Source organism: Manihot esculenta, chromosome 14, assembly GCF_001659605.2.
Source record: "Manihot esculenta cultivar AM560-2 chromosome 14, M.esculenta_v8, whole genome shotgun sequence".
NCBI classification, from domain to species: Eukaryota; Viridiplantae; Streptophyta; class Magnoliopsida; order Malpighiales; family Euphorbiaceae; genus Manihot; species Manihot esculenta.
This window is the reverse complement of record NC_035174.2, coordinates 28,155,454-28,174,894: the sequence shown is the minus strand read 5'-3', so window position 1 is coordinate 28,174,894 and position 19,441 is coordinate 28,155,454. Positions and strand designations below refer to the sequence as shown.

The window sequence follows — 19,441 nt, the reverse complement described above, 5'->3', positions numbered from 1 at the left end:
AAATAATATTTATAATAATTAATTAATTAATTAGTTTTAAGATAAATTATAATCTATTTTTTTTTAATTTTTATTATAAATTTTGCTATATTTGACAGTTTTAAAATATAATTTTTTTATTGATAAAAAAAAAGAAAAAAAAATACAACTGCGTTTATAATAATATTTTAAAATTAAAATTTATAAAACCATATAATTTTAGTTTTAAAATTAAAAATTTATTCATCCATTTAGACTGATTTTCAAATTTAAATTTAAATTATATAAATTTAAATACAATTATAATGAAACATAATATTTAAAATAATTTCAATTGATATAATTCATTTAATTTAATATTACTAAAACATAAAGAAATAATTATTTTTCTAATTTAATTTTGTTTACAGATTTAAATTTTTAACAGTGTAAATATTCATATATAATAATTTACAGACTTAAGCCTTCATTTATCTCAGGAAAATAATGTTTTTCAAAAAAAATATCTTTCATCAAAAACACTTTTCAATAAAATAATTTTTATTACTTAATTTTAATTTAAATAAATATTAATAAATTTATATATAATGATATTAATAAAATTTTTAAAATTTTAAATTAATAAGAAATTCATTATTTTTAAAATTTTTAAAAAAATTCATAAAATATAAATAAATGTACTATATAAGTTTTTTTTTTTCAATTCAAAGAACTACTGGACAAAAGGTTTAATATGGATAAATATGTATTCGCGTGATTTAAATTGACTACTAAAACATTATTAAACATTATTAAATTTTAAATATTGACATTTTTTATAAATATAAATAAAATATGAAGATAAATTTACTTTTCTTTTAAATTTATTTTAAATTACATGCTATTTTTTAATGGAGCGCTTGTTAATTTACTAATAAAATATTATTTTATATATAATAGTAATAAAATTCCCCAAATTTAAGAATATTTTTGTAAAATTTAGTTATATAAATTTAAACTTTAATGAATATTAATTATATTTTATTAATTTGTATACAAATAGAAGTAAACCTATCAATGGTGGAATTAAATAATTGAAATTTTGAGAGAGAATTATTATATATATAAATAAACGTGAATGAGAATATAAAAATAAAATTATAAATTTAGAGGAAAAAAGGAGGAAAAATATCTTTAAGGACCTTGATGCAAATTGGATAAACACAAGGGAGCAAAACTAAAGTAGGCCAAAAACAATTTATTTTATTTTATTTTATAAAACCCCCTTCGAGAAATAGAAAATAAGAACTCGGAGTTTCCGTCTCTCTTGAAATCCGCCTGCCTCATTCTGCGTTATCTCATACGCCCTCTCTCTCTCTCTCTCTCTCTCTCTCTCTCTCTCTCTCTCTCTCTCTCTTTCTATTCTCGAACATAGATTCGAGGGTTTTTACAGAAATTAATCGTTTCCGGTGGTGAGGGGATTGGGGAAACATGGCCTCTAATCCCGCTAATCTATGGGTGCTACTTGGGCTTGGTCTCGCCGGGATTCTTTTAATGACGAGAAAGTTGAAGAAAACGATAAGGGAAGATTTCGGCGCTTTTGTTGAGAAGCTTCAGCTTCTCCCTCCGCCACAGCCCGCTCCTCCGAAAGCTCCTCATCCCCTCACTGGCCTCACCTTTGCTGTCTCTGACGTGTAAGTAGCTGTTCGGTTAACAGTATGTATACAAACAATGACTAGTTGGGATTGAGGTTTTAGTTTTGAGTTAAAAGGAATCACCTGTCTGATAGTATTCTTTCAGTATTGTTTTGTTGGGAAGAAACTCGAGGGAAATGTGGAATTGGAAAAGAAAAAGGAGAAGAAAGAATTGAATGTCTTTTAAGTATGCGTTGCTTTTCAATGGTTTTGATGACTGAGAAAATTGAAGAAAAGAGAAAATCTGAATGCGTAGAAACACCGGGTAGCTGAATATAGAAAGTAGGATTAATTTTGTTTCCTCCTTTTACGTATATATATTTTAGAAGAAGAGGAAATAATTTGTCTCTAAATTCTGGTGTTTGCACTATCCTCTTCATAAGGTAATTGAGAAAGTAAATCCTTAAGTATTTCAACCATGTCTTTGTATCAAATGCGATTTTAGAAACTGGACTCGTGTGCTTCAATATTTGAGTATAAGCGGTCAAGTGGTGTTATTAAATTTTAACTGTTTACGAATTAGGATATGTTTGTTGTTGGAGCTTTTGGGGGAACTTTTTCAATCAGTGTAACATGTGCAAATTTCTGCTTAACAGGGTCTTTGTAATCTTCCTTGTTTCATTGAAGCTGTTAATGTTATTTTCGTTTTACATAGCCTCTAAAATGGCATTGTGATTATCAGATTTGACATTGAAGGATATGTGACTGGATTTGGTCATCCAGATTGGGCGAGGACACATGAGGCAGCTTCTCAGACATCTTCTGTTGTTTCAGCTCTTGTTGAAGGAGGTGCCACTTGCATCGGGAAAACAGTTGTTGATGAACTGGCTTATAGGTATGTGTTTCTCTCCATTTATTTTCACTGGGTGTAGATTGTCTATATACACACACACAGGATTTGACTGAAGATAAGAGCTTTGACCTGTATATTTATCATTAATTTTTAGTTCATTCTAGAATTTTTTTTTTTTTTTTTGTTGTAGTAATTGGCATGGTGCGATGATAGCTTTACCAATACCAATGCAAGTTCATTTTTGTGCTTTCTTTTATTAACGGGATGTCAGTTGTTCTGGGAATGCTTTATTTTCAGTATCAATGGAGAAAATAAGCATTATGGCACACCAACCAATCCTGCAGCACCTGCATATGTGCCTGGTGGATCTTCCAGTGGAGCCGCTGTTGCTGTAGCTGCTGATCTTGTGGACTTCTCTTTAGGTAAGCTTCTTTCTTGCTCTTTAGGCTGTACAAAAATTTGAGAAGTCTTCTAAAGTAGTGTTATTTTGTTGAAAGCAGGCTATTCCTATTTAAATGCTCTTTCAATGCCTCTTTATTGTTTCAAAAAAAAAATGTGCGTCTGAACTTTGATAACATTGATGTTTATGAGATACGGTTGCTTTATAGTTTTTATGATTAAAGCTAATGATATATTACACTTAAAGGCTAAAGCTTCAAGTTATATTTTGATTAATTCATTCATCAAATATTTTATGGCAGGTGTTGATACTGTCGGTGGTGTTAGAGTACCTGCTGGATTTTGTGGCATTATAGGATTCCGACCTTCATATGGAACCATCCCTCACTTAGGAATTTTACCTGTCTCGGCTAGTCTGGACTCTGTTGGTATGTGCAGATGGTAGTTTGTAAGTTTAACATATTCTGATGTGTGGTACCATATAACTGTACAAATGAAAGCTAAGAATGATGTTTCTGGTTCTTGTTCCGTTTTTGTTTGAGGTCAAGAGATAGATGACTGTATTGACTGACCTATTCTTTGTTATGGTAACACATAATATTAATTGATTTTAGATTGTTGTGAAAATCTTAACTTTTGTCCTTTTGAAGAAGAAAGCTAAATTGCTTTCTAATTTGCTTCACCTTCTTGGCTATATGCTCTTGCCTCTTATAATGCATTGATAAAAGTACAGCATAGATCTATCTTGAGCATTATTTTGGATTCAGGTGGGAAGTAGGAACTTCACATTTTACCTAAAGTCTTCTAATTTAATTTGATCTACCCACTATACTTGGGAGTCGGGTTGATATTTGACAAGCCAAATTCTCCTAGGTTCTTCTGGATTTAAACTTTTTGAATCCTAGGACAAATAAGGGTCTGACATTTTTTAAGGAGAAAAATAATTGTCTTCTTTAACCAAATCCTTAAAGGCATATATGAAATGACACTTTAGTTGTAGGTATTCATATTTGGATTTCTTACCTTCAAACAAAATTTTAATTGACATAGTCATGACCTTAAATCTACTTTCAATGAGTCTAACCAATTGAAGAAAATCTATGGCCTTGTTTAGTGAAAACATACTTATTTATTGGGAAATTATTCAGTGGGAGTACAATATTTAGTGTTTGATTCACTTTCCTTTTTCTGGAAGTGCAATACTATTTTCTTTGTTTCACTTACCTACTTTGTATGATGTATATTGCAAAATACAGTAAAATATTTTCCATCTTTATATCAATTTAGGAAAGAATTCAAATATTACTTTTGTCCACATGGGAACTTGAACTTAATAACCCCTTTCCTTTCTACTGTGAAGTCAAGTGGTCAAAGGGAAGTTCTACTTCTCCTTGATTTTGTTATCCTTGGCAAACCAAAGACAATAGTTTTGCCTACTTCTCATGAGGTTTTGACATCCTAAGCACACTTCCAATGAATAAACAAGTTCAATATGCAATAAGCACTTGGAGAGTTAAGAGTAGCATAAATACAAGTCATCTTCATTCTAAATTCTCACCCATCCAAACATACCTTTAGATTAATTTTATCTATTATACTCTTTTGTTCGAAACAATCATTTTGTCATTTTGTAACTCAAGCTGAATTGCACCTATAGTGGATATGGCTATGAGACTATGGAGGCATAAATTGCTTTGACATGTTAGTGTACGCAAATAAACTTCTATGGATTAGTTTATTGGGGACCTTAGGAGCAGCCTCAGTTTTGAAAGTTATACAGTTTATAGAAATCCATGAATTGGTTCGTAGATTATAGAATCCATGAATTGTTCTGTGTCGTGTGTAATATCTTCCCCAAGATTGCAGAACATATCATTCAATATAGGGTTTGGGAATAGGAAAAGTACATTTTGTCTTCCCTTGAGCTTATTTGATTTAAGCAATCTCATCCCCTGAACTATTTGAGAAGTCTGTTACAAGTTACAACCCTAAATATGTAAACTTTCATAACAATTAAGCACAATTTTACCCTATCAACAATGTGCATGACATAAAGCTATTTTCTCATACCTTCAAAATATACATCCATTTCTTATGATTCCTTAGTAACCTACCATAGCAAAGAATGGAAGAAAATGCAACCGAGCCTAACAACCATCTTCTTTGCCTTTTCCATTCCATGGAAACAATGCTAGCAACCATCTTCCCTATCAATACCCAAGCCTCAATGATGGAACTGGCACCAACCCAACAAACATAGCAAGTTAGTGCGGAGGAGGTGGGTGCTACTGCTGATGGCTACTTTCAAATTGCAAGAATTAGGGGTTAGGTTTTTCATTTGGCCTCTTTTAAATTTCTTCTACTGGCAACGTTTGCTCATTATAGAAAAGAACTATTGGCAAAAAATTTCTAGGCCAAATCTTGGAGCTCAGAACACCCGTTAAAGAAGGAATTGGGTGAGTGCCTTAGTAGGTACTGATGGGTAGAGCAAGCTCATGACAACCACCGTATGCTTGGAAGCTACACTAGAAGCAACCCTGGAAGGGCTATGGAATTGCTAGTTACAAAGGTTGTAGATGTTGGTCTTCCTCTTCCTTTTCTAATATTCTCTGACAATAAATTCAAAAGCAAAGAATAATGTGATTTTGTAAATGGGTTTAAAATGTTTGATGTGATTTCTTTTAAAATGTGCATCTCTTTAATAGAAGTGATGGTTGTGGTGAGGAGAAGAGGGGGAGAGTGGTTAGTCTTGGGCTACAGGTCATTTTGAACAATCATGAAGAAAGGGGAACTTGGAATTGTTCTTTCCTTGACCTATTGCACCTAGTTGTCATCTCCAAAAGGAGCTCTAACTTTGCAAGCTTAATGAGGGAGCTACTAGCTTTTGCAAAAGAAAGGAATTATGATCTGAAAATTTGCATATCTAGTACAAACTACAGGCGGTCTGGGGTTGGCTTAATCTAATGTAATCCTTGGATTGATAAGAATAAGTTAGTGATAAACTCTTGTAATTAGAAAACCCATTATCTTGTGTAAGATCTTCCCCAATCATGTTGTTTCCTGTTCTAACAAGCCATCCTACTTTTGCTACTTTGTCCAAATGGTCGTTCATCCTCACATTTTGTTCTAAAACATCCTTGTACTATGCCATCTAACATCTTTTCACTTGGTTCACCTCCCTTCAACTTGGTCGATTGATTCCCTACCTAGGTTTGTATTAGACATTCTTCCACTTGGTCATCCAAACTTCTTTTACTCACTCGACCTTCGTTCAACCTGGTCTATTAGTCTCCCTTGCTAGGTCTGTATCAGATAGGAGAAACAGAAAGAGTGAGGGGACAGAGAGGGGTAGGAGAGAGGAGACCATGGAGAAAGGAGAATGGAGGCTACAAAAGACATTTCCAAATAGGAGTGAATTTTCTCTAGAGTTTCTTGGAGAAGATTGATAGAGAGGAGAGAGGAAATGTAGAGTGATGATATGGATGGCTGAGATTGCACACTTATTTGGAAAAGAGCATAATTGTGTTTAGTTCTAATGAAATTTGGGTGTTCAGGGTGTCATAGGTTCCTCGTAGTTTAGGTTAAATCGAAAAAGTTCGGGGGTAAAAGGATGTATTTGGTCATTTGGAATTAGAACATGTACTAATTCATAATATATTTCAACTCAAGTGGTGTTAAATTTATTGTTTTCAAATGGGTGGTGTTATTTTTGTTTGTATTGTCCCTTTTAAACACGTCAATTTGGATAGTTGAGAATTCTGGAACTATTCTACACTGTTTCCCTTAGCTTATAGTGATGGCTATCTGTAATAATTTTTTTCAGGATGGTTTGCCAAGGATCCAAATGTTATGCGTCTTGTTGGACATGTGCTCTTGCAACTGCCTTTTGGAGTTCAGCGAAATCCAAGGCAAATTATAATAGTTGATGATTGTTTTCAACTACTAAAGTTCCCTGTTGACAGGGTTATTCAGGTGGTGATTAAATCCACCGAGAAGCTTTTTGGAAGTATGTCTTGCCCCTAGCCATGAATTTTCGTGTAAATCATTCTTTCGTTGTTCTCACCATATATTATGGCCATATAGTTTGCAAATATGGAATTTGCCTGAATCATAGCTGTGAAATTCGCAGGACAAGTATTGAAGCATGAAACACTTGAGGGTATTCTCGTTTCTAAAGTTCCGAGCTTAAAACAGTTCCATGACAAAAAAACAAATGGTGAACTCAGAACTTCTTCAATAACATTGCTTGGAAATATTTTGCAGACTCTACATAGGTGAGATTTCTTATTTCATGATTGAATCCTGTATTGCTGGAAATTTTGGCTTGCAATGCCAAGAAGATAAAACTTCTGTGTTATATTTTGTCATTGGTGGTACAGATATCTTACTGCTTGTAGCTTTATGGAACAATCTTCATTTCCATTTTCTTCTGAGATAAAATAATGTGACAGTCTTTGTGACAGCTAGCATTTGCTTGCTTATATCATTTCAAGGAACATAAATTTTTATCAAACCTGACTGGATGGATTTATTCACCATAATGTAGTCAGGTAGGGTATTTAGTGGGTTAGGAAAATTTGCAATTCCTAAGTTGGACACTTGTTTTTGTAAAATTGCAACAACCTCTGAGATTGCACACTCTTGACTTTTAGTCTATAATTATAAAAATCCTAGAGCAGAGCAGCAGTTAATTTTGGTGGAATTAGAAATATACAACTTTAAACCAACAAAAAACTAGTCAGTAGTGTTGCAAATATATATGAAGTCTAGACTGTTATCTTGAACTTCCTAAGTACTTAATGGCATTTTACTTGTAGAAAATAGCTCTTCTCTAGTTTCATCTCTGCCTACCGATTCAGTTTTTATGAACAATTGCAGAAAAAAGTATTTACCTTTAGATGATTAATTGTCTGGGGGAAGTTAAGAGAAATTAAAAAGGAGAAATGAAGAGAAAAGAAAGAAAGAGAAATTTACTTCATATTGTTTAAATAGATTACCAGAATAAGGGATAAATACAATTTCACTTATGAAGGAAAAGATGAGAAATGACTATCATATCCTTACAAGCTATGAATGAGGGCCTCTAGAAAAATGAGGACATTTAAGTTAATACAATTAGTACTCGTTTCTCTTTGCCATCAATTTGGATAGATGTCTTAGGTTACATGCAATAAGTTGAGAAATGTGATTCCTCTTCTTTTCTCTCCTCTTTTTGATGTCTAAATAAGAGAATTTAGAGAAATTAAACTTTTTTTCCCTTTCTTTTCTCTCCTTTTGCTGCGATCCAAATAAAGGGTTTGTTTAAAAAAAACTGGAACAAGTAAATATGCATGCAGATTTCTATTGAAATTTAGAGAACCTTGTTTTTCAGTTTTCAGAAGTGAAATTGAAAACTTATAAAGCTATTAGAAGCAGTTCCTCTAAGTCAATGCAAAATTGGGAAGATGAGAAACAAGGTTTTCTTGGAATACAGTTCCATTTCTCTACTGACAATTGCATTTTTCTAATGATTTTGTTGAAAGTTTTCTAGATGTTAATGCAATCCAAGTTTCCTCCTTCAATGCACCCTAAGTTTCCTTTTCCTTCAAATTGCTCTTTTGCAATGACGTATCTTTATCTAAAAGAAATCATATGCTTGATTCAATAGAAGTTTAGTGGTCATTGGGGAAGAAGGGATTTTCCATACAGAAGAAATGATCACAATTATGGAAATGTGTCCACAGTTTGCAATGCTGGTTCCTTAAAGCTAAATTTGGGTTTATCAGGGAGCTAGATAAAATAGAAAGTCAGATTAATAGCCATTTTGTAACCTAGAGTAGCTAGGCACCAAAATGAATTATTGTTGTTGTTAACAGTGTAGTTTAAGTTACTGTGAACTGAATTTGATCAATAACTAGATGTTTGAACATTTAAAAGTTTCATAGGCATTAGTACAGCTTGTATTGATTTGCATCACACAATCCAAGAGCAACAGTTGCAGGTTTTGGACTTCTATAATCAATCTTATTCTTGTAAGGTTTGGAGAAGAAAGATAAAAGGATTAGTGTAATGATATCTGAACACAGTAGTGATCAATAACCGAGTACGCATTGGAATTTGATTTCAAGATGATGGCTCTATTGTCGTGTTCACTTTCACAATGTAGGATTGTTTTTAAACTATACAGAAGCAGATGAAATTCAACTATTGATTTTGTTATACTTTTTGCTCGAAGCTATTTTGGGATAATGTGTTTGTCTTGATCTTTTGACAGATATGAGTTCAGATATAATCACAAGGAATGGATTAATGTGGAAAAGCCTAATCTGGATAACTCTGTGGAACTAAATGAAATCCTAGAGATAACAGAGGCAGAGATAGGAATTTTCAAATCCATAAGAAATGAAATGCGTGCAGCCATTGACTCACTTCTGAAGGTAACATTTGTGGTTAGTTGTGGAATTGCCATTATTACCTGCTTATGATTTATTAATAACATTTTGTGTATGTGCGTGTGTTGGGGGGGGGGGGGGAGGGGAGTGCATGTGCTCGTGTTGTGTTGCTTATTTGACCACAGATGATCCAGCATCTAATCTATTAATATATATAAAAGTGGGAAGAGTGGAGGGAAGGGGGAGGAAAAAGAGGAGGGGGTGGAGGAAGTAATGGGATTGCCAAAAATACCTAAGGTTGAGTTTGATAATTATAAACTTTTCTTTATTGTGGTTTGATACATGCACACGCAATTATGTTAAAGTCTATATTATTGTTTGCATTTTAATTAACTTCAAATAAGTACTTGAAATTTTCTACTTTTGTTAAAAAGAGGTAACATGTTAGAGTCTTTAGAAATGGATCGAGTTATGGGTCTGTTGCTAGAATTTTCTGGAATGGAACTGAAATTTTCTTTTTTGGAATCTATGTTGCAATGAAACATGCTCTTTAAAGAATACCTGAAAGTCTTTTGAGTTGACTACTTAAACACTTTAGAAAATTTTCTCATCCCTTTTATTTTATTTAGTTGCTGCAATTTAAATACAATAGAGAGATATAATGATCTCTTACATAACGATCTCTTTAAAACAGAGAACTACTAAGCAATATGAAGGATCACCTTTTACCACTAAGAAAAAGCAAAAACTAACTTGCACTATCCACATTATGGGTTAACCACTAAGAATATGGCTTAACTACTAAGAACATGGATTAACCATTAAAATTATGGCTTAACCACTAAGAATATGGCTCTTGAAAATAGGACAACAATTAACAACTTAAGAAAATGGCAATTGAAACCTGGTTTTGCTAACATTACTCTCCACTTCCATTATTCACTTGTCCTCAAGTGCAAATTTAGGAAATTTCTGGGAACTATTCAGCTAGTAGCTAGTCCGTTGCGACATCTCCTGGGTCATTATCTGCTAGATCCGACCATAATAGTTTCTTGCATTGGTGTCCTTGAACAAAGAGTACATCCATCGTCGTTGCTCCATCTCATCGCGGTTCAATTGCCTAGAATGACTTGCAACATATATCGACCAATTTTTCCATTTATAGAGTCTTTATATGTTCATGGCTTACTAGATTTGTTGGTTGGTGAAGTTCTACCTCCATAGTAATATATTCTATAATCCACTAAGATAAAGCTTTATTTTTTTTTATCCTGGGTGAGGCTTCCAATTTGAGAAACAAGAACCTCAAATTGGGTTTAGTAGTCAGCAATAAGTCCTTTCTACTTTAATTTTGCTAGCTCTGTCAATTTGTTATTAGGGATTGGTGACTCAAAACGAAGATTGTATTGGTGCTTAAAATCTTCCCAAGTCAAATTAGGCAATAACCACAATTGAGTTGTACCTTCCAAATGAAAAGAAGTCGAGCTAACCTCCTAATGAATCTTCTTGACCATTGAAACGAGAGAAATCTAATTTAATGAATTTTGAAACAATCGTATCATTACCTGAATTATCTGAACCCGTTGATCCTACTGGCTACTACTCCCTTGCCTATGGATGCACGATAGTGGCTTCTTTCCTTTGTCATAGGTGCTAGGTTAGAGTTGGTAATGTCACAGGCTAGAGATTCCAACTTAGCACTTAATTCTTCTTGGTGAGCCTTGTTGGCCGCTCTCTTCCACAATGCAAGAATTCAATCAAGTTGCTATTGGATTGAGTCGCCTATAACTTCTAGCTCTGATACCAAAATGTTAGGGTTCTTAAAAATTGATTGAGTTATGCGTCTGTTGCTGGAGACAAAATTTTCTTTTTGTGACTTGTGGTTGCATTGGAACATACTCTTTAGAGAGAATCCAAAACTCTCTTGAGTTGAAGTACTTTCGAAATTTTCTCATTCTTTTTTTATTGAGTTGCTGCACTTTAAATATAAGAGAGACACATAAAAATCTTCTTAAAAACAGGAAACCACTAAGTAACGTGGAGGATCACCCTCCTGCAACTAAGTAACTTGCACTATCAACATTATGGATTAACTACTAAGAATATGGCTTAAGCACTAAAAACATGACTCTTTGAAAATAGGACAACAATTAACTACTTAAGAAAATGACAATTGAAAATTTGGTCTGCTAACATTACTCCCTTCCACTATTCGCTTGTCCTCAACCGCTAACTCAGGAAATTTTTGACAACTGTGCAGTCAGTAGCTGGTCCATTGCAACATCTCCGGGTCATTATCTGCTAGATCCAACTTGAATAGTTTCTTGCATTGGTGTCCTCGAACAAATAGTTCATCATTGTTAAAACAAAGTCATTTCCATCATCGTTCATCGCTGTTCAAGTGTGTGGTTTGAGTGCATAATTATTTGGATATCTTTTGCTTTTAGTTGAATGACTTGCAACATATATTGACCAATTTTTCCATTCATGGAATCTTGACATGCTCATGGCTGACTAGGTTTGTTGGTTGGTGAAGTTCCACCTCCATAGCAATATATTCTTTCCATCCACTAAGATAAAGCTTTATTTTTTTTTTCATCCTGTTGAGGCTTCCAGCTCGAGTGACAAGAACCTCAAATTGGGTTTGGTAGTCAGCAATTGGTCCTATTTGTTTTAATTTTGCTAGCTCTCCAAATTATTACTTCGGATTGGTGGCACAAAACAAAAATTGCATTGGTGTTTGAACTCTTCCCAAGTCAAGTTAGGAAAATCTGGCATTAACGGCAAGAACCACAATTGAGTTGAACCTTTCAAATGAAAAGAAGTTTGGCTAACCTTTTCCTTTGAAAAGGTTTACTGGTGTCGAAAGAAGTGCTCACACCTATTCAGCCATCCTAATGAATCTTCTTGACCATTGAAACGACGAAAATCTAATTTGGTGAATTTTGAAACAATCATACCATTACCTGAATTATCTGAATTCACTGATCCTACTACTGCCTTGCCTTTGGATGCATGAGAAGGGCTGCTTCCCACTGTCACATATGCTTGGATAGAGTTGTAACGTCATGGGCAAGAGATTCCAACTTAGCACTTATTTCTTCTTGGCGAGCTTTGTTGGCAGCTTGCTCTTCCACAAGGCAAGAATTCTTGCTGTTGGATTGAGTTGCCCATAACCCTTGACTTTGATACTAAAATGTTAAGGTCCTTAGAAATGGATCGAGTTATGGGTCCGTTGCTGGAATTTTTTAGAGATTTTCTTTGTGACTTATGGTTGCAATGGAACAAGTCCCTAGGGAGAACTCCTTACGGAGAACTTGAAACTCTCTATAGAAATTTTTCTCATCTTTTTTTATTGAGTTGCTGCACTTTAAATACAAGAGACATAAACATCTCCTTAAAAAAAGGAACCGCTAAGCAACATGGAGGATCACCTCTTACCACTAGTGAAAAGCAAAAACTAACTTGCACTATCCAAGTTATGGGTTAACTACTAACAACATGGCTTAAACATGACTCTTGAAAATAGGACAATAATTAACAACTTAAGCAAATGGCAATTGAAACCTAGGTCTACTAATAAAATCTTGATCTTGTGATGAATATTTGATCTGACAGTTTAAATTTTTGTTTATTTATTTATTTATCTTTGTGACTCATATGACTCAGGCACACTCCTGCACTTGTGCCTGTAACAACTGTGCCCTATATGATGTAGCAAATCCTTCTCTAGTCATTTGATTGGTTATATGGAACTGACATATTAATAATGCTTCTCGAAAATATAATATCTTATTTAATTTTTGGATTCAGGATGATGGAATTCTGGCTATCCCTACGACTGCTTGTCTTCCTCCAAAGCTTGGTGCAAAAGAGATGTTATCAGAGGACTACCAGATTCATTCATTTAGTCTGTTAAGTATTGCAAGCCTATCAGGGTGCTGTCAGGTGCAGTGCTCTCTTTCATGCTCCAAGTCTGACCTGCATGCTCAAAAGAATACTATTTTCTTAATTCTTGGTTATTATTTTGAAGCAATTTGCAGATCTGATTTCTTCTCATATTGATAGAATTTAGTGTTTAATTTATTTTGGTTTTGTTGATTCTTCAGGTGACCATTCCGCTGGGACATATCGATAAGTGTCCAGTTTCGGTGTCTTTCATAGCCAGGCATGGGGGTGATCGCTTTTTGCTGGATACTGTACAGAACATGTATGCATCTCTTCAAGAGCAGGTTGATATGCTTGCCAAGTCCAAATTATCTCCTAATTCTGACAGTCAGGAAAGAACTGCTGAGATGGCTAAAGAAAAGGTAGAGTGTACATTTCTTTTGTGTAAAAACTGCTGGCACTTTTAGCCTTTTGGAATTAATTTGTATGAGGATTAGTTTTATTTGGATGCTGCATCCTCATTTGTTGTGGCTAATCTATCATATCCTTGTGTTGATTCTTAGTAGTTTAAATTAATATCACTGGAAGTGAGTGTCATTACGAGAGATACTTTACCATTATATTTAGGTGTACTATTAAATAACTAGATATGCTATTTTAACTCAATTGGGTTCTATTGAAGCTTCACCACTGAGTCTATGTTTCTGCTGTGCCCAAACCTAAATAAGGTTTTGCCGTGAAGGTTTCACATATAAGAGGCCTAATGTCTGTGATGGACTTATTTCAAATGAGTTCACTTTTTTTTTTTTTAAAATTCTCTAACCTATTTGTGGCAAGCCTGCAAGCCCTTGCATGGTAACCATGTCTTGTTCTGCCAGCTAATACACTTGCACTCAGCCTGAACTGCTTAATAATGTCTTCATTTTTAATTCAATGTTTTAGGGAAACCAAGCATTCAAAGATAAGCAGTGGCAGAAGGCTATTGGCTATTATACTGAAGCTATCAAACTCAATGGCAAGAATGCAACATATTATAGTAACAGAGCTGCAGCATATCTTGAACTGGGGAGGTATACTTTTATTCTTCAATTTTATTTCATCAGTTAATGAATGTTATAAATGCCTGATGTTGCTTTTGTGCTTCTAGTTTCCTTCAAGCTGAGGCTGATTGTACTGAAGCTATCAAATTTGATAAGAAGGTAACTTCTTGCTGGACAAAATCTATTTGGTTATGTAATTGCTTGATGCTAATTGTTTGATACATATCTGTTGACTGTTAGAGCCCTCAATAGCAGAAGCCATTGTTGACCACTAAGGTGGTCACGCAAAGGCCTTCTGCCTCCTTTTTTTTTAGATCCTACAATTTTTCATGCATACTTTGTGAATTTATCTTTCTATAGTTTATGTTAAAAAAAATGTTCAATCTCTTATTATATTTAACTAGATTAGACTTGATGTGGTGTAAACACTAGCCCAAAATACCATACACAAGGTTCACCCGCTCTGAATCTAGATTTTAGATAATGGGCATTGTTGCTTTGTATTTGAATTGTGGAGTTGAACTGTAAAGGTCTGAAACACTGTGTGCTACCATTTCTTTTTCTAAAGTATATAGTTTAAATGAATATTTGATGTATCAATACCCTCGGCACTTTAAATTCTGGTGATGTATATGAAGAATTTGATAGTATTTTTTATTTCTTGTAGTAAAAAATTTACAAGCTATATGTATTCTAATTTATACATAAAGAATCAAGGCTAATAAGGAAATTACAAAGAATCTAATGGCAGCTTTGTTCTATCAATCTTTATGTACTTTGTTCAATCATGTTGAGTTGAGTTTTAAGCTATTGTGATGGCAGTTTTGTTGTCACCATGTAGAAGTAATTTGCCATTTTCTAACAATTTCAATTTCTCCAATAATTTTTGCAAACATAAAAGTTCGCATACTTCTTGAGCCATTGATCTATACTCGGATTCATAGTGTTAGTAGTTCATTATCCTATGGTAGCTTATATAGACTTCTACTTAACTAAAATTGTGAGAACCTTCATGATACAAGGGGTTTCTAATTATTCAATAAAACAAGCAGACTAATTGAAAAACACATTTAGATTTAAGGATCTCTTATGAATGTGTCTGAGGTGTTAAGAGTTACTCTCTGATGAGCTCCTTTCTTATCCATCATCCCGGACACAATCGGCAATCTGGGACCATAACATTGTGACTATATATGAATGTGTTAATATATTTATATATGCCTTTTAAATAAGCCCTCCAAGTTTGGTTTTAAAGGAGGTCCAAAGAGTTAACATCTTATCTTAAATTGAGAGGAAAAATAATTTAAATTAAGAGAGAGATGTTTCTCCTGCTAGTGTAACTGGTGAGTCAACCCTTTCTCTGTCTTCCTCTTAGACTTCTGTAATGTATTATGTTTACTATTTTAGTGCAACTTTTCTTTGCTATATAGTTTCTTTGGGGATTGAGAGCCTTCATCTTTGAACTTGGAACTAAATCCTGATTTGGTTTAGTCAATTGGGCTTCATTTGCCGGCAATAGGTCTTCAGCTGATTGCCTGATTCGTATGAAGTGGTTTTCCTTGTTGGATTTCATTGTTTAGATTACCATATTGGCAAACCAGATTTTCTTCTTGCAACCTTATATCTTTATTAGCTGCATGCATGTTTTGACAATCTAAGACCATGTTTGGTTTTAGCTATTGAAAGGAGTAAATTTGGGTAAAACAAAGTACAGTGAGGTGAAACTTGTGGACTTCAAAGTCCTCCATCTAGGGAAATCCCTCAAGGTTATAATATGATACTTCAGCTGCAAAATTTTACATCTATTTGTTCTGAACTAGGGTTTAATCTTGAACACTTAGATAAAACTCTTCTTTATTTCCCATGTTCTTTGTCCTTGAATGTCTAAAGGCCATCATTGAAAATATTATTGAAAGCTTGTAACATTATTTCCTGCTCTTTACTTTTTCCCAGAATGTGAAGGCCTATTTACGCAGGGGCACAGCAAGAGAGATGCTTGGTTACTATAAGGAGGCAATTGAAGGTGAGGATAACATCTTATTTTTATGCATTTTCTGCCTGTTAAATGGATGATTCACCCTAATATCTTGTTCTGTGTTGCCTGTTAAATAGATGATTCAAAATATTTCACTTTTTTTTTTTGCCATCTTAGTAATTGAACTTTTTCTTAGGGATTACCCTAAATATTAGCACCAGCTTAATCAAATGTCATTTGTAGTTAGTATTTCTAAAAGTTGATTAAATACTTGTTAATCATTTTATTTTTAAAATAAACTTCCACTTTGTATAATGGTATTAATAAGACATGAAATGGATGATAAATATTTTATTATTGTTGTTATTAGTATTGTTATCATTACTACTATACATTTATGTTAAATCTTCGTTTTACCCTTGAAGTAGTTGTGTAAATAAGGATTCTTAGACTGCAATAACTGTTAGTTAAACTCTTTAAATGCCTAGTGAAACCAATAAAATTTTGGAAAGGAGGTTATTTTGACCCCATAGGTGTACTACTGTTGGTTAGTTGCACTCGAATTTAGGTAAAAAGGTTATAAGCAAATTCTTGTATTTAATTGCAAAGCAATAGAAAAAACAGCTAAGGGTGGAAATACTAGACATGACATGAAACCAACACAAAATTAGAGGTTTTATGTTTAGGCCTATGGAGTTCGTGTCTTTATGGGGTTGACCTGATTGTGACATGAAAACAATCATGTCATGTTGCAGGTTGACCCTCCAACTTAATAATGATAATGTTATCCTGTTAATAAGTCGTGTTGACAAGTTTAACCCAACCCATTTGTGACTCATAATGCCTATATACAGAAATGTAAAATTTTATTTTTTGAAAAAAACATAGATGCTTTAATTTAATTTTATAATTATCAAGATAAGCAATTTATTTACGATGTTATGTTATGGGCTTAATTAATAATGCAATATATGAACATATGCAATTTTTAATATACCTCTAGTCAAGTTATTGAAGTATTAATTTTCTTATTTGAGATATTGATTTATTTAATTTACTCAATGGTTTATATATAATATTATTTTTTAGAAAAGCATTAATTTAATTATCATTTCATTAGTTAGTTATATTATATTTATAATTTAGTATCTTGTAACTTTTTATAGTTAAAAATTACTAAGTCTAAATACATTGGGTTAATATCATAATATGTTGCATGATTCATGTCAATGTGTTTGGTTGACCCAAATACCCATAATTCACGAGCAATGGAGATGTGGTCAATAGGAAAAACGCTGAAGTATTGACTGGAAGAAGTTAGACTAATTTTTAACAGTTATCTATTTATTACTTTATTTTTATGTTGCATAATGGTTTGGTGTTGATTAGGGCCGCAATTACACAATTCCCATCCCTTTCAAGGTTTGCGCCAAATAAACTTAAAAGTCCCTACACTCCAAAATCAGCAATTGTAGTCCCCATACTACCTTAAATTTAAAATATTAAAGACTAAAGTATATTAAAATTTCTATAATTTTACAAATCAAGTCCTTAGCATAGAACAAGGATCAAATTTACTAATTTTGAAATAGCAAAGAACAAACTGCATATCGAGAAAATCTGAATGGGGTTCTTGTGATTAGCCATAGTCATTATTGTGATTTAAGGCAACTTCAAACACACCGTTCTAAGCTGCTTATACTCTGGCAAACTGCTTTATTCTTTTTTTTTTTTGGAAAATTACTATTTGGTCCTCTACTGTCAGGAAAATTTATTAGTTAGTTTCTCAATTTTGAAAAATACATTAAAATGCCTCTAACATTTTAAAAAATCTGTTAATTAGTCCCTCTGTTAAGTATTGCAAAAAGATATAAAATATCATCGATACAAAGGGACTAATTAGCGAACAAATAGTAAAACACTTGATAGCTAAAACTAATTAAAGGACTAATTAGTAGATTTTTTAAAATTTTAAAGATGTTTTAATATATTTTTTAAAGATGAGAGATTGGCTAATGAGTTATTCCATAACATGCGGTCTAAATGGTAAATTTTTCCTCTTCTTTTTTCGAGGTGTTTGCGATTATTAGGCTCATCTATAATATGATACAAATGTAACTAAGATATGATCCATCATAATGCATCTTGTAGCTTATAAATGAATTGAGGATTTAATAGCATTTTAGCTTTCAAGAACTAATTTGATTTTCCATTTAACTCTTTTGATTATGAAAAAAAAAAAGAAAAGTGTCCCTTTCTCCTCATGCTCTCTCCTATCCTTGTCTCCCAACCCAAGTGAAAAGATAGAATTAAAATATCTTTTACCAAACTGAGTTTGAATATAAATTTTATGTATATCTCATTGACACTTGTTTGACTGCAGATTTTAAATATGCCCTGGTGCTTGAGCCAACTAATAAAAGAGCCGCCCTTTGTGCTGAAAGATTACGGAAGGTGTTCCTGTAGGAGCTCGAAGAATGTGCCTGTCTTGGAATGGCGAAGTCTGCAATTTTCCATTTTTTTCGCTGCATCAGATGCTATTCAACAGTTTTCGTAATTATCTTTCACACAAAATTTTCTTGAAGAGTGCTTCACAAGTGGAGATGGGAGGGTAGTACTTGTTCATGGAAGGTGTGGAGATCTGAAGAGTATTAGTTTAGCATGACTGGGTAATTATCAGTATCGTTAGAATTTGTAAGTATGGTAAAAATTTTGTTTAATTTAATAATTTTTGTCTGCAGGGTTGTAATTTTTAGTTTTGAGGTGGTTTTTCTCTACGTGCGATCTTGTCTTGCTTGTGCAGATTGTATTTTCCTTTGAATTATTGGTTTATGTTAAATGGTTCTATTTGTTTATGATCTCCAGTGTAATTGCCTATGTTTTTGTTTCAAAACAACTTGACCTGGGATTTATGAATTTTATTTTTTATTTTTTAAAATATTTTTGTTTTTATAATATTTCAGAAATTATTGAAGTGAATGACAGCACTTAAGATTATTTTCTTGCACTGTGAAGTATTTGTGAGATGGATGTGGTTTTCGTGCTTGAATTAGTTATTTTACTTCTTCAAGTAGATGGAGGGAGGGAATATTCGACTTATGGGGTAATTCTACAATTTGCCGTTGCCTTTATTTCTTGTGTCTATGACATTGGAGTTGTTTTTAAATTTGAAATTTAGAATGGGATTGTAAGTGGAATTTACTAAGCGATTTTAGAATTCGGCTGAGAGTGTATAGATATTCAAACAACTTTGTAAAAATAATCAATAATTATATTTTATTAATATAGAGAAGATGAGTACAATGATGGGTTATGAAAAAACA

At 33.1% G+C, this 19,441-nt stretch overlaps 1 protein-coding gene across 1 annotated transcript; it reads left to right on the top strand.

Annotated features, from left to right (window-relative positions):
* The first annotated feature begins 1,272 nt into the window (after positions 1-1,272).
* Positions 1,273-18,973, top strand: LOC110631032 (outer envelope protein 64, chloroplastic). The gene is made up of 13 exons (XM_021778735.2): positions 1,273-1,652; positions 2,335-2,487; positions 2,743-2,867; positions 3,147-3,272; positions 6,668-6,850; positions 6,974-7,118; positions 9,098-9,260; positions 13,029-13,163; positions 13,325-13,525; positions 14,046-14,173; positions 14,251-14,302; positions 16,097-16,166; positions 18,502-18,973. The coding sequence occupies exons 1-13, from the start codon at positions 1,450-1,452 to the stop codon at positions 18,582-18,584; spliced, it is 1,767 nt and encodes a 588-aa protein (XP_021634427.1). The 5' UTR covers positions 1,273-1,449; the 3' UTR covers positions 18,585-18,973.
* The last annotated feature ends 468 nt before the right edge of the window (positions 18,974-19,441 follow it).

Bases quoted from the DNA above. Each gene is read 5' to 3' on its own strand.
- LOC110631032 (XM_021778735.2), top strand. From the start codon at position 1,450: ATGGCCTCTAATCCCGCTAATCTATGGGTGCTACTTGGGCTTGGTCTC. The intron at 14,174-14,250 runs GTATACTTTTAT...TTGTGCTTCTAG, and splicing joins GCATATCTTGAACTGGGGAG to TTTCCTTCAAGCTGAGGCTG. The intron at 16,167-18,501 runs GTGAGGATAACA...GTTTGACTGCAG, and splicing joins CTATAAGGAGGCAATTGAAG to ATTTTAAATATGCCCTGGTG.